Consider the following 22286-nt stretch of genomic DNA (forward strand, 5'->3'; position numbering starts at 1 on the left):
CAACAATCCATGAACACATTCAATCAGAGAGCCTGTAGCATGTGTGTAGATTATTGTTAATATTATAGAGCAATTGTTCGTAATGCCTTTGATGGAGTTTCAATTCAAATAAATCCTGCAGCATTTACATGGAAAACATAGGTTGTAAGATTAAGCCCAGTGTTGCCTGTTTTGTCTCATTAAATAAGTTGTAATGCTCTGACATCATGATTGGTTAGCTTTTCTATCATTTATCCCAAAAGCACACCACCGATCAAAATTTGTGAAAAGGTGTATTAATTTTTATCAGTAATGTCATTATTTACTCCCAAACCAGTTCAGTTGGATCACACCTCATGATGAAGCGGGTGCAGCAAGTGGCTGTTTAACAAGATGGTTCTTATGAGTCAGACGGAGTTTCGAAATAAACAAAATGGAGATGTCTAATTTTTGTAAAACTTCTGCAGTTTTTTATCCATTGTAATTTAAATATTGTAGCATCTGAACGCAACATAATGGACTAAACAAGGTTGTAGGTTGATTATAGGCAAATATTATAAAGTTAAATTTATTACAAATAAATTGGGAAAATTAAACCAATTTGAGAGCTCTAAACCAGCGGAGCCACACATGTAACATGCTCAACTCCATAATGCTGTCAACACCAGTAGAAGTATTTGCAACAAAATTCACATTACAGTTGTTTGGTATCAAAATATTCACCATGTCTTACTCTGCTGTGTTGTAGGTGCAAAATATGTGGAAATGTGATTATAAGCTCTTAAAAGCTCAAAAACAAACAGTTAATCGCAGCCATCACGAAAACGTCGTAGATTAGAATCTCTTTCCAAAATGGCTCAAATGGGTCGTAGTTGTACAAAATGGCTTCTGTTTACACTTCTATGCAGCCTCATTCGTCGAAATATTTTCACAAATATACGTACTTCACATATTCAATAAAGCCATGTATATTGTCCTTACGAATCTATTTCATCATCATTGTAATGCGGTCACTTTGAGCACTGATATCTCAAAATATACTGTAAAAATTTGTCTAATTTTTTTAGTTTTAGCTTGAAGGAGTGCATATCATCCTCTGATAAACATGACGAGCCTGTTGGTCACCTGTGATAGTTGAAAAATGCTGTAGAAATTGTTCGCGCCGTTTTGCAAGAAATATGGGTCACATGATCAGATTATGACTAGATGAATAGACCAAGCTGAAACGAAACTGTAAAGTCGCGAGTATCTACATTTGATAAAGGCTTTTCAGTGAAACCCGAAGTGTTTGTTATAAACTAGTGCTACGAGACATTTTATATTGAGCCTTTTATTGGCCTTTCAATTCACGCGATAACATAACGTGCCAAAACGATAACCACAATGGTTGAGTAAGTCATCAAAATAAAGGGTTCCAAACTTACGACGTTTTTGTGATGGTTGCGATTAACTGTTTGTTTTTGAGCTTTTAAGAGCTTGTAATCACATTTCCACATATTTTACACCTACAACACAGCAGAGTAAGACATGGTGAATATTTTGACACCAAATAATTGTAACGTGAATTTTGTTGCAAGTTAACCTTTTAAGAACTTGTGTTCGGCACCCTTCAGGCTGTGAGGAGCTATACAACAGCCAAAGTTCAATACATATTGATTGGCTATTTCTGTTAAGCTTGTTGTGCTCACATTCATCCAATCACGGAGCAGGAATAATCTGTTGAGATGAGAGATAAATTGGTGAGTTCATGATGTTTAAAGATACTGAGTTAAGCTAATCTGGTGTTGCAGGTTAGTGTCTAGTAACAGCTGTATAATAATAACCTGTGACAGGCTGTCAACTGCAACAACAACAAGGTACTGTAAGTACATATAGTCTGTTAATTTGGAGTACATTACGGTATTGTTAAACTAATTAGAGGAGGAAAAAGTTTAGTTTTGTGGTCACAACAGCCCAAAACAACAATTAAGTGTTTAAAATCTCATTAAAAAATAAAGTGATTCATGAAGAAAAGACTTTACCAAGAATGTCACATTGTTACATAATCTTCATATATTGTGTTTGTCAAAATGTACATGAGAATTTATAATCCATGATCTCTAGAACATATTGTACATAACGTAACGTAGTTGTAGGTGCACTAGATGTTACTAAATAGACTGAAGGAAATCCCTTAATATCACTACACTCTGCAACATTTAATTAATTCCTACTTCTATAGTACTTTAAGTTTAATACTTTTTCAAAGACTGGAAACAGTTCACTTTCCAATATAAACTTCACACTAATTCAACTTAGTATTTTGCTAACATAAAAAAATATCAGTTTTTAGAATTAGTGGTCAGCGTACGTCATGAAATTAACATGAGTTATTCACATGCTTTTATCAACTGCATTATGTTGGAATGATGCCAAAACTGTCTAAAGTTGTCTTATTATAGACTTGTTTACTCTTTCTGGCTGGTATAACAGTTTTTAGTTAAATTACTAGTGTCTAGCTACTGTGGAGTGGTGACATGCTTTACCAAACCTACTCTGTATAGTAGCTGTGCTTTATTCAAATGTATTAATTTTAAAATGACAAACAGAGTATAAAGCTGTGTAGTATCAAATCACGACATGTATGCGACAAATATTTGACTACACAAGTGGAGACAACTCTTTATAATATGTTGAAGAGTGTTGAATAGTGTTGGTAAGCCGTGGGGAGTTTTCTGTACACCCTTAATCTGTACTGTATACTTTTAGGTTTTGAACTATCAAAACCTCGGTCTGTAGATTCTTCGTAAGCTACGTTTGTCTTTACAGAAATGGGAGAAACTAAAAGTCCATCTTAACTAGACAAATACCAGCATGGCTGATCTAAAGTATGTTGATAAGTTGGCAAGGTCCTACAAGGAGAAAGCTAAAGTCTCTGGTAAATGGAGAGACTACCTACAGGTAAAAATGTAAAGAAATTGATTTTGTTATTAGCCTAAAGGTGATGAAATTGAAAATTATGTTGCCTTTCAGTTCCGGGTGAATACACATACATGCAGCTTCAAATGTGAAATTCTCTTTATACTCTCAACAATATGTCAATGTCTATGTCAGCCTTGAAGAACAAAAGCATAAATATCAATGATACATCAGATAATTATCATTAATACCAGCTTGGTCTGTTGTATGAACATTACCTAAGAGCAAGTTCGACTAAATGGGTACACTTATAATCTAGATGAAGGTTTGTAGGACATCTTTTAGATAATCAGCTTGTCTCTGGGTTCAGAGTTCTCAACACCTCCTCAACCAGAGTCTCTGTTAACACCTCTAGTTATAATTGTTGGTCACATGACCATCATGTGACATTAGGACATACTCGGTGTAAAATGTTTAATTGCTTGAGAACAGAAAATAGGTTTCGCATGTCATTCAATGCCAATAGAGTGATACATCTATTGATTTTTACTTGTCCATAGTTCTCCTTATATAATAACTAGTTGCATCACCCGCCTACAGGAACAGATTCACGTACAGCTTAAGGCTTATTGAGAGTTGTCTTTCATACAGTAAAACATCTCCAAATATGCAGTCTACTGAAATTGTCGTCCTGACCAGTGTATGCATACACATATACATGTCAATAATGTTGGGGAGAACAATGGAAATCAGAAATGTGTTAATGTTTATGGCCAATCTGGGTGAACATAGACATCAATGATATATTAGACATTGATAAAACTACCAGTATCGTCTGTTGTATGAACATAACCTAAGAGAAAGTTCGACTAAATGGGTACACTTATAATCTAGGTGAAGGTTTGTAGGATATCTTTTAAACAATCAGTTTGTCTCTCGATTCAGAGTTCCCTATTCACCTCCTTAACCAGAGCCCCTGTTATCTCCTCCAGTTATAGTTAGGTTATAAATAATTAGCTTAGGCTATCAATACTCGGTATAAAATGTCTAATTGTTTGGGCATAGAATATACTTTGCACATGTCATACAGCGCCAACAGATCAAAATGTCTATTTATTCTACTGTTATCCTAATATAATAAGTATGCTGCAGTCATGCTAGCAGCTTACAGTTGAGTTGGGAACAATGATCAGGTTTGTTAGGAAGTATTGAACAAACAGACCTGATGTTTACCAGCAGCTCTCCATAAGAAGAGGGTCAATCAAAAGAGCTGATTACTTGTTACATATAGAGTTTAACATCACTAAGTATAAATCACTTTTGTTCAATTTTAATATTGGAAAGTCATTCATTTGTATGTCAACAAAGGATTTTGTAGTACTGCTGTTTCCAGACAATTTACCCCAATAACAACATAAAGGGAGCAATTCTTTCTTCAGCTTAATTACCGCCATTTCAGTTTCATTATATTATGATATTGCTGCCTATATTTAATTGGTCAATAATATGTACTAAGCACTAATGTACTATAGTGCTTGTCACAACAAATTTAGGATAGTTTATCATTTTGCCAAAAACTAGACAGTTAGCTCTATTTTTTCTCAGAAATCACAGCATAAAATCACTGTTTCCATTTTTTTAATTTTTAGTTTAGGATGAATACAAAGAAAAATTGCAAACAGCGACCTTAACATATTTCTACTAGTGAAATCCTTCAACAATGAACTTAAGATAATATTGATGACTACTGTTGTATATTATAAAATGTGCATTTGGGTTCTGGTCAAACTGCAAGAGTGACAGCAAAAAACCTTAAATTAAAGACAGAAACTCTGGTTTTTACGACAAAATACCGAGTACATGCCAGCAAAACCCTTTTTGCATGAGTTAATTCCATTTGAATAACTCATAAAATCAGAAGTGTGTTAGTTGGTATTTTCAATACAAACTGTGAAAGGGCTGACCTAAACTTTGTAGCTAAGTTAGTAATTTTCGTTTATCATTATTTTAATATATAAAGATAATAAAGATTTGATTTTGTTTATTTGAGAGAATTGAATTGAGTCGAGTCCTTAAAGTTAGGATAGCTGAAGAATTGAAAATGGAATTGCACTGTTTTTCAATTCAACTGACTCTTGCACAACTGATGCAAAAGAATATGGAATTGAATTGTTAATTTTGTGATGAGAATTGCATTGAATCGAGTCATTTTTTCAAGCCTTGAAATATGTCTATCATTTTTCACCTCATTTCATTAATGTTGTAGAAAATTTATTTAAAACTTTGCTAATAATAACTGATTACTTATTACTACTTTTCTTTTGTGATTCTTACTTTGTCGGCAATTTCACACACAAGATTATTAGATCCATTTCTAATATCATCCTGTAGATTTTTATTGAGTTAATAAAAATCAATAGTTTAGTCGTTTCATCTGTGGGCATTTTAATTAAAACCCAATATGAGTTATTTTAGGTTTCTACAAGTTATAAGGTTTAAGCTGGCATTTATTTTATGATTTAAAGTGTTGTCGACCTAAAAAAGGACTTCAAATGTAGTAGTTTGAGTAGTTTTGTGTGTTAAAAGGTCCTGCCAGTACTTACTAAATATGTGGAGTTATGAAAGTTGAGTTAAATGTGCAAGTTAAAACATTTTAAATCTTTTTATTAAAAGAAAATCCGGTAAAGTTGACAGAGCTGCAAAACAGCTCCTCGGCCATGTCGGTCCCATAGAGGCCCAGCAGGTCCCCGTATGCCACTCCAACTAGCCTTCCGGCTAGTCGGAGTGGCATATGACATACCATCAGTGGACTAGCCTTTCGTCTAGCCTTACTGGCAGGCATGCTCTTGAAGAAAGGTTGCTATTGTCTGCCTCAGGGTGCTCAGCTTATTGCAAGCCTGCCTGGGCAATAGGCCAAACCGGGTGTGATGTGCATCAAAGATAGTTTCCACCCGGTCGGCTTGTTCACAGTCTTTGGCCTCCTCCGTCATGGACTCTAAGAGGTGTGGTAGATCAGCGTCCTCAGTCGGCACGTTAGCTCTGGCAACCTTCTGGAACTGGCTGATAAAATACTCGAAGTCTCCAGCTCTAGAGTATTGAGGCGCCTTGAACTGATGAACTAGGGCCTGAGCCCTCAGTGCCATTGCTAGTGGTTCAAAGACCTTCGCCAGCTAGTCCATCCCACAGTCTGTACTCTTTGAGCATCAGCAGTTCATATTTTATTTAGAAAAACCTGCCGAGCTCCGGGCGGTGTTGCTCATGCAACGCAGTGTACCGCGTTCAGGGAAATCTTTTTACATCGTCAGAAAAAACTCATCAAACTCCGGGGCAGCGTTGCTCATGGAACACTTCCTATCGAGTTCAGGGAAATCCTTTTCCACCACTCACTTGAGCAGTGCTCGCCAACCACTAGGGAATGGAATGCTATCTTCAGCACACGGCTCGCCAAGGATCAGAGATGCTTCCGCTTCTAGACTCGGCCTTGTGGAGCTGAGATCCTTGATCCAACGGCTGCCAACAGTGTAAAGGAAACTACCTGCTCCCTTTACTCTCCTCAAGACAGTCAAGCAACAACACCGAGTGTTAAACGCCACTAAGATATTATTTAATAAACATATATTTAAATATAGATGCATGACAGGCCAAATGATCGAGTCTTCTTCCTTTTATTTTTAGGTTTCACCACTTTTTATTTGTTCTCTGTTCGCTTTCTCTTTCACGGTCTTCTTGGTTCTTCTCGTTAGCCCGAGCGTTCCTAAAGGTGACCAAGTCTTCCCCGGTGATTAGAAAGCTCGGCCCAGTAACCAGAATGACTGGAAACTCGGTCACCACAGCCCTGGTGTCCGATTGGCTGCCATTACAATCTCAACTTTACATTTTTACCAGCATTGAGAGGCAGAGTAATGACGTATTCAAAGTTTTGAGGGATAGCTACAGCTGCAACAGTAACATTTTTTATACGCACACTTCTATGCACTAATTGTTATAATTAATTCAACATTTTCATGATTTTTATTTTGCTTTCTCAGTTTGTATTAATTGTATCATTACCAAATAATGTTTCATAAAAATCATGACAAAACAGACTTTATTTAGCCATTACTTGCTAATTATTTTACATTTAAATTTAAACACCTTTACAGTTGTTTTATTTTTTCTCTCAAATTGTTTGAACAAGAAGTCCTAACGACTGACTGGATAATTCTCAATAGAGTGATTACTCATGATGATATCTCACAGTGCACCGACTGGTCAGCGTATTAGTTACCGTACTTTTCAGACTATTAGCCGCTACCTTTTTCTGATGATTTGGAGCCATGTGGCTTATATAAGGGTGAGGCTATTCTGTGGTTGTTTCTTTTACTGCTAGGGCGCATTAACCAGAATCTCTGGTTAGTGCACCTCTAGCGGTGAAAGAAAAAACGAAACAATGCCTGGCGGTACTGTTCTGTTAGGCACTAGGTTAAAAAGCGTCAGTGAAAGATGTAGTTGCGTCAAAAAAGTCAATTTAATGAAATTAGGACCCATAAAAGGCTAAAACATCAGCTACAATTTGATGCCATTTTTGTCTTTGTAGACCAACCCTGTCCAGAGATATATGCGTTTGAATGAGGCCCTCTTTTAAAAAGCTCACGTTCCAGCGGGTGCCTATTTCGTGACGTCACAAGCAAGATATCTGAAACGAAACCACGAGCGATAAATATGAGGTCGCTTCGTTAGCCAATCATAAGCGCAAAATCTTTATATAGGCCGTAATTAATGTTATCACTCGTAAAACGCGTTGTCTGTGATCTCGAAGAATCTCATCGTTAGAGAATTCTCAACGTTACTGATTCAACGCGTTTCAACAATTACTAAGTTATACATAGTTTTGTATAGCGACTGCGACTCAGAGTTATTTGAGCAACTTTTAGTAAAAGATTGGAGTAGACAGCCTATGGCTGTTGACAGGCGTCAACAGCGTTTTGCTGCAGAGGAAGACAGAATGGAGGTAAATTAACTTAGAGTCTTCTATACTTGACTAAATATAATATTTTTATAGTCATAAATACATTTACTAATTAATAAAATGATAATTCTTTGCTATCTCCAATCATCGTTTCATAGCTTATCTGCCGTTTTACCTAGCTTTAATATTTTTTTCGAATTTTCTTTGGTAAATTAGAGTCATGATTACCAATTATTTTTACTCGTAGTAAGTGGGTAAAATCGATTGATCATTGCAAATCTTTAATTTCCAGAACCAAAGCTTCGAATCGTTGGCTTGGCTTGCTTGTGCCTTTATTAAATGTTTATTCGTTTTTAAAATTACACTCGCAATCTATTTAACTCCCAATTTGGAAGCTGTCAATAGACACGCTTTAGAATGACATATCTATGAATGACATATATTTATTGCATTTTTTTTACTGATTACATAATGTTTATGTCGACCCACCAGCCGAAGAAGCTTTGTCAGTGTGGAAACTGCCATAAAGTGGAAAGAGAGACTTGAATGCGTGCTGCATAAGCCATGATGTTTGGTTTGAGTTTGTGGCAGTAGATGAATTTGTCTTATTGTATCAGCTAATACTATCTGAGTGGCCACGACTTGATGAATATTTTTAATAAAAGTTTTATGCCGAGATGAAAATATTTTTGCTTGTAAAAATTATATAATAAAATAATATTGTTGAAGATAATGCAAAACATGATTTGCAGAATATTGTAGTGAATTGGATATGGTATATGGATGTCCGCAGAACTGGAGAAGGTGAGTTCAAATCCAGTTTGCAGCAGACTTCTCATCCTTAAAACCACAGGTGTCCTTTAGCAGGGATATTGCCGAAGCCGAGACCGGGCCGTAGTCTACACACACAAAAAAACAACAAAGGTCCACGTAGTTCTGAGCAAAAACAAAAGTATCCATCCAAATATCTCACCAATCCAATGAGCAGCACACACAAAAACTAAACCAATCGACAGCACCACCCATCATGTCAAAATATTCCAAGTTTCAAGTCATGTCTTGCACAACTCACCTTATGGTTTGTCAAAACTTGTCCCAAAGTCCTTATTAATTTGAGACTGTCTAATATCCGTTTTAGAAATGGTCGCCGCTAGCCTAGCCTAACGTTCTGATTCAACATCTTAGTAACTATCGGGGCATTGCTGAGTTCTCCCGATCTTTTTGAGTCCCTCTTAAGTTTTGTTTACAATAGTGTTAATCCGATTTTGATTGGTTCTTGCATGCTTAAGAAAGATTCAAAAAGATCAGGAGCACTCAGCAATGCCCCGATAGTTACTAAGATGTTGAATCAGAACGTTAGGCTAGGCTAGCGGCGACCATTTCTAAAACGGATATTAGACAGTCTCAAATTAATAGGGACTTTGGGACAAGTTTTGACAAACCATAAGGTGAGTTGTGTAAGACATGACTTGAAACTTGGAATATTTTGACATGATGGGTGGCGCTGTCGATTGGTTTAGTTTTTGTGTGTGCTGCTCATCGGATTGGTGAGATATTTGGATGGATAAATTTGTTTTTGCTCAGAACTACGTAGACCTTTGTTCTTTTTTTGTGTGTGTAGACTACGGCCCGGTCTCGGCTTCGGCAATATCCCCGCTAAAGGACACCTGTGCTTAAAACTTTATCCCTGTCTATATTCTTTTCAAAGACGTGGCTTGCTTATTTCACTTCGGTAGTATTCGGTAAGAATACTACTAGTAAGAAACTAGTACAGTCATACTTCAACTTACGAGCTTAATGCGTTCTGAGACTGAGCTCGTATGTCAATTTACTCGCATGTTGGTGCAATTAATTTATATATAGAACAATTAAATATATATTGATTGGTTTCCATACTCTAAAAAAAGGCAAATAAAACACTCAAAACAAGATGTTGCAACAGAAAGAACATGTTGGCTATTGTCCTTACGTACTACATGCTTTCAAAAAGCAACAAATAAAAAATAATGCAAGGAAATGTGATTAATTAAAATGTAAAATTAAATACATACAATAGCAGTTAACACTCGCATTTGCCAGGGAGGGAGATATAAGTTATCCTTCGTTACAACAGTTGACTTTGATAAATTTAGATTTTATCAAAGTGTTAAAAGACAAACTTAGAAGCAAACCTAAAAGCAAACTTTCATTTTCAACTAAACGTAATTAAAATTTCTTCGGCGTTCATAGTTTGAAATTTCTCACTGGTTAGCGAGAAATCTTTCCTTTTTTTCGCTTTCACGACTAGCCGGCCGTTTTAAGATAAACCTATCTAAGGACGTTTGCCTTTGTCGCCCTTGCAACATGTTGCGATTAGGACGAACACAGGTGTCGTCACAAATGGTTAACACACGATCACTAGCCAACTTGTCCGAATGTCTATTAAACAGTTTGGATAGATAGCGCCGGCCTTTTCACATTGCATCGTTTCAGTTACGCTGTCACCGGCCAATTGTTTGTCCAATGCCATCAGCGGTCGTGAAGATCGCTGCACCGTTTAGAAACTATGGCTAGTCCTTTTGCGAACTAAATGCCCTGAATATAATCCTTCTGTTTGATAATTATGAATGTATTTCTGTCATATTGCCGAGCTATCTGAATCACGCATACACATTTCGCATATTTTTCAATACTTTTCCGTTTAATATCGACTGTTATCATTTGCTTTTTCTTTGTATTATCTTTCATTTTACTGGCAAACTTTCGGTCTACGCACAGTACTTTTAATTCACATAATTCTGCACAGAAAATCGTGCACAAAAAAACACGGTACAACAGTATAACCTGAGCAGTTGAAAAATACAGAGTGATGCTGTTCTAATAAAACACCTCCGGCATACTTGGCAACTCACTCAAGTGCTCGTATCTCAAACATGGCTCGTATGTTAGTGCTAAAACTTGCTAGAAAGCTGGCTCGTATCTTAAGTTTCTCGTACGTTGGAGCACTCGTAAGTTGAAGTATTACTGTACGTAGACGGTGTAGGCAATGATATACAGCCCTGCCCCAAAGATAGGCGACAGGCATAATGTAGGCAGGGCTTTTAAGAGGCTGTATATCGTTAGTATAATGGGTAGCGCTGATACAAAGACCGTGTTCTACATAGTGACTTGACAGAATTACCGTAGACCGATAGAATTGGTAGTCGGTACCCAAATGTTTACACAACATTTGGAGAAAGTGAGTAGAACAAATTTTCAATTTTCGTTATTTGAGGCCTTTGAAACATTCATAATAATGCATCTGTAGCAAGATTTAAAATTTTATTCTAGCCAACATGAGCAAATACAAAATAAGATATATGCCAATAGAGCCGCGTAAGACTAGACTTTTATCACAAATAGCCGATGTGAATACGAGAGATAGAGACAGGTTGCCTAACGCGTGACATCATTTTGGGCAAGTCTGGGCACGTTTTTGTGGCCTGAGCGTTTTTACGGCGATCAGATTTTTCGGTTTTAATCTTCAAATATCTTGGCAATGCGATCGCGTAACACAACAAACAACATATCAACTGATAGAGAAAAAAATGCTTTCTTTTAAGATTAACTTAAATTTGATGCAACTACATCTTTAATACGAAACAGTGCCATTAGGCACTGCTCCGTTTTAAACAGGAAAGTTGCTGCCGTGTTCAAAAGCACCATCCTGAGTTCTGCGGCTTATACAAAGGTGCGGCCTATGTATTGTTTCATTATGGTTTTTTAGAAAATAAGGCAGATGCAGCTTATATAGGGGTGCGGTTTATAGTACAAAAAGTATGGTAATAGTGATAAGTATGTCAAGGCCATGACAATGAATAACATTCCACAATAGAATACTTTGTAACTTTACAGCTTCTTGCTGGACAAATTAATACTGTAAAGAAAACTGGAAAAACTCTGGTACGATTTACTACATCGATATCGATTGACTGGACATTTGTAGTCGAGAGTAATACATATGTATTTGCATATAGTTAGGAGTAAAGCAAAGTTCATATACATATAAGGCCCATAGGTGCTCTGCATAGTCTGTGTTTTTGGTCTTTTTACATATATGGGTCATTGGCAAGTTAGCTCCACCTCTTTTGAGTCTGGCTCTTTGTTGGTAGCCTCGCCGAGTCAAGCAGGGCGGGGTCGGAGGAGTTGTGCTAACCTGGATACAAGGCAGCCTCACTCCCATCACAATACGGCAGCACAATTATAAAGTTTTGAAACACTAAATCACATACACACTTTGGTGTATAAAAAAAGTCTAACAAACAATTGAAACAAAACCTGCTACCAATAACAACTTTGATGAAAAAGTTGTAAAAATTTAAACATTTTTACCATTAAACATTAAAATTTCAAAATGTATTGTGTACTAGTGAAAAATAAGATATTATGAAAATATTAAAAAGATTTCGCACCTTTTTAGTGAACAAAGAACATGCATGTCATATGTCACTTATATTTAGTTTCTTCAATCTGTATAAATCTGAACATGCACTAGTGCAATTATATTAGAATATTCACATGTTCAGCGCTCAAACTTGAACACAGCAACAAATAAATTACAAATAGCCATTGAATACCATTGGTTTATCTGAGCACTTTCTAACTTAACACTCAATACTGAAAAGAAAATAATCTACAAGTTGATATACATGTATCTATTATTTTATATTACAGGCCCACGGGATAGCCAATTTCTGTGTGACTTTAGCACCAACTGCTAAAAGGCGTAGACTAGTTTATGACATAGAAAAAAATTGGTACAAAGGAAACCATCCTCTCAGCTATGATGAACATCAGCAGATGATGAGTAACCATAAGGCACTTCTAGAGAAGTACAGAGAAGATACTAGGAAAGACTTTAGTAAGCTTGATGACCCGATGATGGCCTTGAACAATGATGACATATTCAGTGAGGAAAATCTCTTGAATGCGACATCATTCTGTAAAAAAGTGTTTGCGGCCAGCAAGACTTGCAGTGAAGGACTTATCAATGTCTCAAAAACGATTCTCCAATCAAGCATTGATGTGCTGAAGAAGAATGATGAAGAAGCTCCATGTAAGTTTACTATCATTGGATTAGGTTCCATAGCAAAAGGAGATGCAACTCCTTACTCTGATCTAGAATATGCCATCATCGTGGAGAAGGAATCAGATTACTTTGAAAAACTAGCAGTAGACAGCTACTTCAGAATAGGGAATCTAGGTGAGAGTCCTCTGAAGTCCTTTGATATTAATGAGTTGAAGACAAACAGTGAGTTAAGTAAGCTATCTAAGAGGGCTGTCACTGGATACAGAATAGATGGTATCACTACAAACTCTGGTAACATCCCAACAGGTAATGGTAAAGAAGAAGGTCTGAGTCTGACGCTAACGTTAGAACAGTTTATGGAGCTGTACAGAAGTGAGGCTGAAAAACCAGTTGGTCGCCTTGCAGATAAATCTGACATGCTCTCCTCTACGGTCGTCATATTCTCAAACGAGGACTCACCTGATCAGAGCCAGCAGCATGCAGAGTTTGCTTCTGAAAGAAAGTCGTATGAAGACTTTTCTGCAGGAGCAAAGGTGAAGAAAAAGCGTTTCGATTTATTCACAAGTGACATTGATAAATATACCTTCTTACCAGAATTTGTATCATTTCGACCTCCTCAGAATTGGAATATCACGGTAAAAGAGAAGATATTCAGATATCCAACACTTTTTGCTGACAATTTGAAGATGTGTCTTGGACTCACCTTTAGCCAGTTTTGGGAAATTTATTCTGAGATGAAAAAGCAGGGTCTGCTGTCTTCAGAAAACCTTCAGTATCTGACCATACTCCTTGCTCTCTCCATATACATTCGTACTTCCTCTTATCTGAAGATGAGATCTCAGGCAGAGTTTGTACAAGTTGACAAATACTACCAAAGAGGTCAGATATTGTTCTATGCTGTTCCTGCACATCTAGTTGTTATTATGGGTTGTCTTCTCACCCCGATAAAACGGTTAATCAAATCCAGGATGTTGGAACTTAAGTCTTCTGCCAAGACTAAAGAGCAGTCAAGTGTCGAGCTGTCGTCATTATTTCAAGGTTTTCAAGTTCCTCAGGAAGATTTTTGGCTTAAATCAGAAGTACTCTACTTCACAGGCCAATACCATGATGCTACAGAGAAAGTCAGCAAAGCAATTGGACAGCCCATTACCTCAACAACCTTTGCTGAGCCACAAAAAATCAGTCACTTGTTGGTGGATGAAGTTGCACTTGACAAGCGACTAAAGTTGTGCACGTATCTTTTGTATTACTCACAAAATTACAAGTTAGCTTTTGAATGCTTCCGATATTTGTCTGAAAAGCAACCTCAACAAAGTCTTTCGAAACTGCTGGCAGCACACTGCAGCAAAGAGATTGGTGACTACAGGGCTGCTCAACAACTGCTTAAAGAGGTGAGTTGGTTGTAGCATATCACAGGCTGTATAGATGAGTGATGCTAAAAAGGTGGGTAGGCTAGCTTAGGTGTGGTGACAGCAGAGAATAAAAGCGAGAGGGAGCGCGATAAGTAGAGAAGTTATACACACTTACAACAGTAGTAGAATAACTCCCATAATCAGATGGTAGCAATAAACACAGACCATCATGGCTGGCATACTGATGTTGTGGGATTAGATGCCAGGATAACCTATAATGATGAGTATCCCGGGTATCTAACACATGACTTCTTGCTGTACCTTTGTAGGTACACAAGCTACTGCAATATTTTATTCTACATGCACAATGGAAGTGCGGAATTAAAATTTTCAAACAATTTGTTTCAGTGCTTATTTAACCAGATTAGCTTTGTGTATGGTATGCCACTCTCCAAACCATAAATACATGTGTATCATCATGAGCCAATTGAAATCTTTCTATACACATGAAAACAAACAAACCTTAAATGAAATTCAAACAGACCAGCGTATCACGTCACCCCCTCATTATAATTTATAATCCGTCTCTGAATGATTGACTACTTGCATAAACCAAAAAGGTATGCCAACTTTCCAAACCCTCGATACAAATACAATCATACCTCATCATACTTGAGCTTAATGCAATTTGAGACTGAACTCGAATATCAATTTACTCTTGTCTCAAAGCACTATTTCCTATATAAAATAACTATGGACAAATAAATCAGTTACCACGCAATGAAAAGGCAACCTAAAACAAAATATTACGGTTGAAAAGAGTGTTTTGATTGCTATAATTGAGTCCCTATGCTAACAAAGTAACCAATACATATTTAGTTGTTACTAGGTGCAGTAAAATGTAACATCACTATCTACACTACTCTACGGAATGTTACCTTAAAGACAGATGTAGTGGATAACGCTGGTCTGAGAGAGAGACTAAGTAGCTATGTGTTTGGATCACAAAACTTTTGTGACCCTACGTAACAGATAGTTTGAATTTAGCATGGATGAATATAGTTTACTGGATGCACACTTGAAGCTAAGTTTTAGTCTTTTACTGAACTTACTTTAATTTTGTTGTTTTATTTTGTATTGTTTCCGGTTTGGCGCTTTTTGCCTCGGGTTCACTATAATTTTTATCCAACCTTGTAAAAATCTTTTCCCAACTGATTCGAAGATAAAACCGAGCAATGCTGCTCTCAAATGTGCCCTTTCACACTCTTGGCCATGTAGTGGCCACGGCGAACTGATTCATGTGCTCAACTCTCAAAGATTACTCATATCTCAAGAAAGAAACTTGCTAAAAAGTCTACTCATCTTTTGAGTTTATTGTATGTTGGGGCACTCGTAGGCAGAGGTACGGCTGTATATTATACTGAGCAAATATAAATGCATTTGATTTGCAGCAGTACCATCTATTTGAACATCACTGCTAATACAATGGTACATTAGAAGGGTTAAAAAAGAGCACCGTGACGTTCAAATAGGGGTTTTATGGTAACTCTATTGTAAAAGCTTTACTGGATGTTTAATACCCACTAAATATTTATTTCTGCAGGCAGAGCAATCATTGGAGATGTCAGATGATAGGGTGTAGATGAGAACCACAGAGACACATTCATTACTTACACAAATATTGGTTCGGTGTACCGGGCTTTGAGTGAGTATAAGAAGGCATTGCAATACTTTACCAAAGCTCTGAGCATCATCAAGGCTTTATATCCTGATACCAAGCATGCCATTGCAGACAGAAGTTTTGATAACTTTGGATTGGCTAATATCTGGCAGGGTAATTATGAGCAAGGCAATTGCTGTGAGTTATCAGACATGTTAGAAGCAAATACAGAATATGAAGTAATTGTCATACATCCTGATATTGCTGCCAACTACATTAACATTGGTTCAGTTTACTGCTCTTTGGGTGACTACAGCCGAGCATTAGAATATCACACCAAAGCATTAAACATGCTAAAGGCTGTGTATGAAGAGGATACTAACCATACTGCTATTGCTACCTCCTACAGTAAAATTGGTTTAGTATACCACGCTTAGGGTGACTACAGACAAGCATTAGAATATTACAAGAATGCATTAGACCTTTGAAAGGCTGTGTATGGAGAGAATACTAACCATACTAAAATTGGTACCTCCTACAGTAACATTAATTCAGTATACTGCTCTTTGGGTGACTACAGACAAGCATTAGAATATCACGCTAAAGCATTAGACATGCGAAAGGCTGTGTATGGAAAAGATACCAATCATACTTATATTTCTGCCTCCTGCAATAACATCGGTTCAGTATACAGATCCTTGGGTGACTGCAGACAAGCATTAGAATATTACAAGAAATCATTAGACATGTTAAAGGCTGTGTATGCAGAGGATACCAACTATAATGATATTGCTGCCTCCTACGGTAACATCGGTTCAGTGTACAACTCTTTGGGTGACTACAGACAAGCATTAGAATATTACATGACAATTTTAAACATGCAAAAGGCTGTGTATGGAAAGGATACCAACCATACCTGTATTGCTACCATCTACAATAACATTGGTGCAACATACAACTCTCTGGGTGACTACAAACAAGCATTAAAACATCACAAAAAAGCATTAAACATGTGTAAGGCTGTGTATGGAGAGGATACAAACCATACTGATATTGCTAGGTCCTACAATAGCATTGGATTAGTATACGACTCCTTGGGTGACAATACAGACAAGCATTAGAATATTACATGACAACTTTAAACATGCAAAAGGCTGTGTATGGGAAGGATACCGACCATACCTGTATTGCTACCACCCACAATAACATTGGTGCAACATACAACTCTATGGGTGACTGCAGGCTAGCACTAGAATATCAGAAGAAAGCATTAGACATGCAAAAGGCTGTGTATGGAAAGGATACAAACCATACTGATATTGCTACCTCCTACAATAACATTGGTTCAGTATACAACTCTTTGGGTGACTACAGACAAGCATTAAAAAATCACAAGAAAGCATTAGATGTGCAAAAGGCTGTGTATGGAAAGGATACCAACCATACTGATGTTGCTGCCTCCTGCAATAACATTGGTTCAGTATACAACTCCTTGGGTGACTGCAAACAAGCATTAGATCATCACATGAAATCATTAGACATGTAAAAGGCTGTGTATGGAAAGGATACCAACTATACTAATATTGCTACCACCCACAATAACATTGGTTCTATATACCACTCTATGGGTGACTACAGACGAGCACTAGAGTATCACAAGAAAGCATTAGACATGCTAAAGGCTGCGTCTGGAGAGGATACCAACAATACTGATATTGCTACCACCTACAATAGCATTGGTTCAGGGTACAACTCTTTGGGTGACTACAGACAAGCATTAAAAAATCACAAGAAAGCATTAGACGTGCAAAAGGCTGTGTATGGAAAGGATACCAACCAGACTGGTATTGCTACCACCCACAATAACATTGGTTCTATATACCACTCCATGGGTGACTACAGACGAGCACTAGAATATCACAAGAAAGCATTAGACATGCTAAAGGCTGCGTCTGAAGAGGATACCAACAATACTGATATTGCTACCACCTACAATAGCATTGGTTCAGGGTACAACTCTTTGGGTGACTGCAAACAAGCATTAGGTCATCACATGAAATCATTAGACATGCAAAAGGCTGTGTATGGAGGGGATACCAACCATACTAATATTGCTACCACCCACAATAACATTGGTTCTATATACTACTCTAAGGGTGACTACAGACGAGCACTAGAATATCACAAGAAAGCATTAGACATGCTAAAGGCTGCGTCTGGAGAGGATACCAACAAAACTGATATTGCTACCACCTACAATGGCATTGGTTCAGGGTACAACTCTTTGGGTGACTACAGACAAGCATTAAAAATCACAAGAAAGCATTAGACGTGTAAAAGGCTGTGTATGGAAAGGATACCAACCAGACTGGTATTGCTACCACCCACAATAACATTGGTTCTATATACCACTCTATGGGTGACTACAGACGAGCACTAGAATATCACAAGAAAGCATTAGACATGCTAAAGGCTGCGTCTGGAGAGGATACCAACAATACTGATATTGCTACCACCTACAATAGCATTGGTTCAGGGTACAACTCTTTGGGTGACTACAGACAAGCATTAAAAAATCACAAGAAAGCATTAGACGTGCAAAAGGCTGTGTATGGAAAGGATACCAACCAGACTGGTATTGCTACCACCCACAATAACATTGGTTCTATATACCACTCCATGGGTGACTACAGACGAGCACTAGAATATCACAAGAAAGCATTAGACATGCTAAAGGCTGCGTCTGAAGAGGATACCAACAATACTGATATTGCTACCACCTACAATAGCATTGGTTCAGGGTACAACTCTTTGGGTGACTGCAAACAAGCATTAGATCATCACATGAAATCATTAGACATGCAAAAGGCTGTGTATGGAGGGGATACCAACCATACTAATATTGCTACCACCCACAATAACATTGGTTCTATATACTACTCTAAGGGTGACTACAGACGAGCACTAGAATATCACAAGAAAGCATTAGACATGCTAAAGGCTGCGTCTGGAGAGGATACCAACAAAACTGATATTGCTACCACCTACAATGGCATTGGTTCAGGGTACAACTCTTTGGGTGACTACAGACAAGCATTAAAAAATCACAAGAAAGCATTAGACGTGCAAAAGGCTGTGTATGGAAAGGATACCAACCAGGCTGATATTGCTACCACCCACAATAACATTGGTGCAACATACAACTCTATGGGTGACTACAGACAAGCATTAGAATATCTCATAAAGGCATTACAAATGAAAGAGGCTGCGTATAAAAAGGGTACCAAACATCTTGGTATTGTTCACATCTACCGTAAAAGTGGTTTAGCATACTACCACTCGGGGGACTACAAACACGCATTAGAATATTACACCAGAGGATTAAACATGCTATAGACAATGCATGGACAGGATACCAGCAATGCTGATATTGCTAGCAGCTAAATCGCACCTAGCTCAACATTTTTCTGGTAGGGTAACCACACAAGCATCAGAAGCTGAGTCTAAAACATCAGGCATGAAGCTCAAGATGAATGACAGGAATTCAGTTCATCTTCATGTTAATGGTAATAAAGAGGCAGAGAGACATTGTAAATAAATTAATAAAATCAACCACAACAGAGACGGTCACATCAGACATTTAGCTCTCTCGCAAAAGATAACAATGATCACTCATATACTTGTTAGTTAAAGATGCTTATCCTGTAACCAGGGATCCTAACATTTTACTTTAATACCTCAGGGTGGGATATGACTCATCCCTTATCAGTTTGACTCTTGCTATATACTTGCAGCAACCATTAGGCAGTGCGAGTTGACTTTTTGCTGGCCCACGTTTTACACCTGTTTTCCATTTTGACATTCTATACTGATTAGTGTAGTTTTGTTTGATCTGCTAGCCTACTATATACTAACTTACAAGTTTTATGTTTATGGAAATATGATTATTAATAAACTCATATTTGCATGTAAGATGTTCCACTACCTTAATATAGTGCGCAGCCATCTTGGAATATATTTCGATGGCTCACAATGATCTTGACCTCTATAAAAGCTATTGTAAATTACACCTTACCATATAAAATAAATGAATAAAGCTAAACAGCTCAGGAAGAAATTTGATACGTATAAATTTACGATAAATTTGATTTGTATAGCAAAACTAAAATTGATAAACAAACTTGGAAATGCAGTTTTATAACATTTTTCAAATAAAGCATCAACTAATTCATTTTTTATCACGCAATTATGAGAGCAACAACAAACATTTTCATGCCTTTTATTATTTCAAAAATGTTCACGGTGAGTACACCTAACTCTCGCTCACCATCGTTCTCTCATTCGCCATCACTCTCTCATTTGCCATCACTCTCTCGCTCACCATTGCTCTCTCATTGTCCATCACTCTCTCTTTCGCTCACCATCGACCTCTTTCGCCATTTCTCTCTCGTTCACCATCGCTCCCTCTCGCCATTGCTTTCTCTCTTACTGTTGCTTGTTTAATATAGTGTGCAGCCATCTTGGGATATATTTCGATGGCACACAATGATCTTGACCTCTATAAAAACTATTGTAATTTACACCTTACCATATAAAATAAAGGAATAACACTAAACAGTTCAGGAAAACATTTGATACAATGCACAGAAAAAAAGATAAATAAACTTGGCAAGGCAGTTTTATAACATCCATAAACATTCATGATGAGTACATCTCACTCTCTCTCTTTTGCGATCGTTCGCTTGCTATCACTCTCTCGCTCGCTATCGCTTTCTTTCTTGCCATCACTCTCTCGCTCGCCATCTCTCGCTCGCTTGCCATTGCTCTCTCGCCATTGCTCTCTCATTCACCATCACTTTCTCTCGCTCGCCATCGATCTCTTTCTCTCGCCATTGCTTTCTCGCTCACCCTTGCTCCCTCTTGCCATCGCTTTCTCTCTGGCAGTTGATCTGTCGCTCGCCGTTGCTCTCTCGCCGTCGCTCTCTTCCTCGCCGTCGCCATCTCGCTCGCCATCGTTCTCTCGCTTGTTGTCGCTCTCGCCGTCGCTCTATCATTTCCGCTATCTTTTTTGCCATCACTATCTCTCTTGCCATCGTTTTCTTCTGACGGTGAGCAAAAAACAATGGCGACCATCCCTCACCCATCAATTGCCGTTGCTTGCCGATCGATGAGCAACGATCAATCGTCCAACAACATCTATGACTAATGTTGGTAAACAAAAGTGGTTCAAATGGTTATCTTTATGAAAGTCGATAATTCGTACAAAATGTTACTCTTGTTAAAGAAGATTCCCTTGATGAGTTAGATAAATAAAAATTGTAGTGATGAGTACTAAGTAGATACTGCATTTAAGTTATACATTCAGCTTAGCAAGACTTACATCACTAGATCTGGGAGTTGTAGCAACCTAACAAGCATTCTTAGTAGACTCCCTTGCAAAGCAATTGTTATATCACACAGGATGCTATACAAAGTATTAACCTAGATAAATCTCAAAGTTTGTCATTGTCTGTTCAGTTGTCTGTCCAGTTATAGTTATCAAAATCTCGGAGTGAAAAACTCACTCCCTGCTGGATTTGAACTCACAGAGATTGTCACTGCAAGTGTATAACCACACATTTAACCTTCCTCTCTCCCCCCCCCCCTTTCTTTCTTTCCTTCTCACTCTTCACCTCCCTCTCTCCCCCCCTTTCTCTCCCTTCCCTCTCTCTCCCCCTTTCTTTTTCTCCGCCCTCTCTCTCTTTCTCCGCTTCTCTCACCTCCCCCCCGCTCTCCCCCCCGCTCTCTTCCCTCTTTATTTTCCTCTTCCTCTCTCTCCGCCTCTCTCTTCCCCTCTCTCTCTTCCCCTTTTCTCTTTTCCCATCTCTCTCCTTTCCTCTCTCTCTCCCTTGCACTCTCTCTTCCTCCCCTCTCTTTCCCTTTCCCTCTCTCTCCCCATCTCTATCTCCCTCCCCTTCTCTCTCCTTCTTTTTCCCTTCCCCTTTTTTTTCTTTCACACTTTCCATCTCTCTCCCACTTTCCATCTCTCTCTCCCACTCTATCAATTTTTCTTCAAAAAAAAATTTCATGGTATTAACCTTTCCGCTATTCTATTCTAGAGCTCTGTCAGTGCAGATACTGGTCTGGTAATCTATTCCTAAAATACTTTTGGAAGGAATCAATCATGCTAATTCTTAGATAGTTCTATTATTGATTAAATTTTATTATTATTGTTAATAAAAATCAACACAATTACTCAGGGAGTCAGATATTCCAAATTCAAGATGGTAGACACTTGAGTCACAAGAAACCATTTGCTGTCGCTGATACTTGTTTTAAATTATTGTATTAATTGTACCGACTGACTTACACTGCCATTATTTGACCATTACATTAATCAGTAAAAGCATCCTAGCCCATTAC

The 22286-nt window shown here is 37.7% G+C and overlaps 4 protein-coding genes across 4 annotated transcripts; 3 read left to right on the top strand and 1 right to left on the bottom strand.

The window, feature by feature from the left end:
- Positions 1-17028: 17028 nt before the first annotated feature.
- LOC137394499 (kinesin light chain 1-like) lies at positions 17029-17430 on the top strand. The gene has a single exon (XM_068081222.1). The coding sequence runs from the start codon at positions 17029-17031 to the stop codon at positions 17428-17430; it is 402 nt and encodes a 133-aa protein (XP_067937323.1).
- A 78-nt stretch (positions 17431-17508) lies between these two features.
- Positions 17509-18213, top strand: LOC137394500 (uncharacterized). Its single transcript, XM_068081223.1, has one exon. It carries the CDS (start codon positions 17509-17511, stop codon positions 18211-18213), a length of 705 nt encoding a protein of 234 aa, XP_067937324.1.
- An 86-nt stretch (positions 18214-18299) lies between these two features.
- On the top strand, positions 18300-19280 carry LOC137394501 (tetratricopeptide repeat protein 28-like). The gene has a single exon (XM_068081225.1). The coding sequence runs from the start codon at positions 18300-18302 to the stop codon at positions 19278-19280; it is 981 nt and encodes a 326-aa protein (XP_067937326.1).
- Positions 19281-20726: 1446 nt separating this feature from the next.
- On the bottom strand, positions 20727-21889 carry LOC137394502 (octapeptide-repeat protein T2-like). Its single transcript, XM_068081226.1, has 2 exons — positions 21550-21889; positions 20727-20986 (listed from the first exon to the last, which is right to left on the bottom strand). The coding sequence occupies exons 1-2, from the start codon at positions 21887-21889 to the stop codon at positions 20727-20729; spliced, it is 600 nt and encodes a 199-aa protein (XP_067937327.1).
- Between the last annotated feature and the right edge of the window lie 397 nt (positions 21890-22286).

The sequence above is a fragment of the Watersipora subatra genome, chromosome 4 (genome assembly GCF_963576615.1).
Source record: "Watersipora subatra chromosome 4, tzWatSuba1.1, whole genome shotgun sequence".
NCBI lineage: Eukaryota > Metazoa > Bryozoa > Gymnolaemata > Cheilostomatida > Watersiporidae > Watersipora > Watersipora subatra.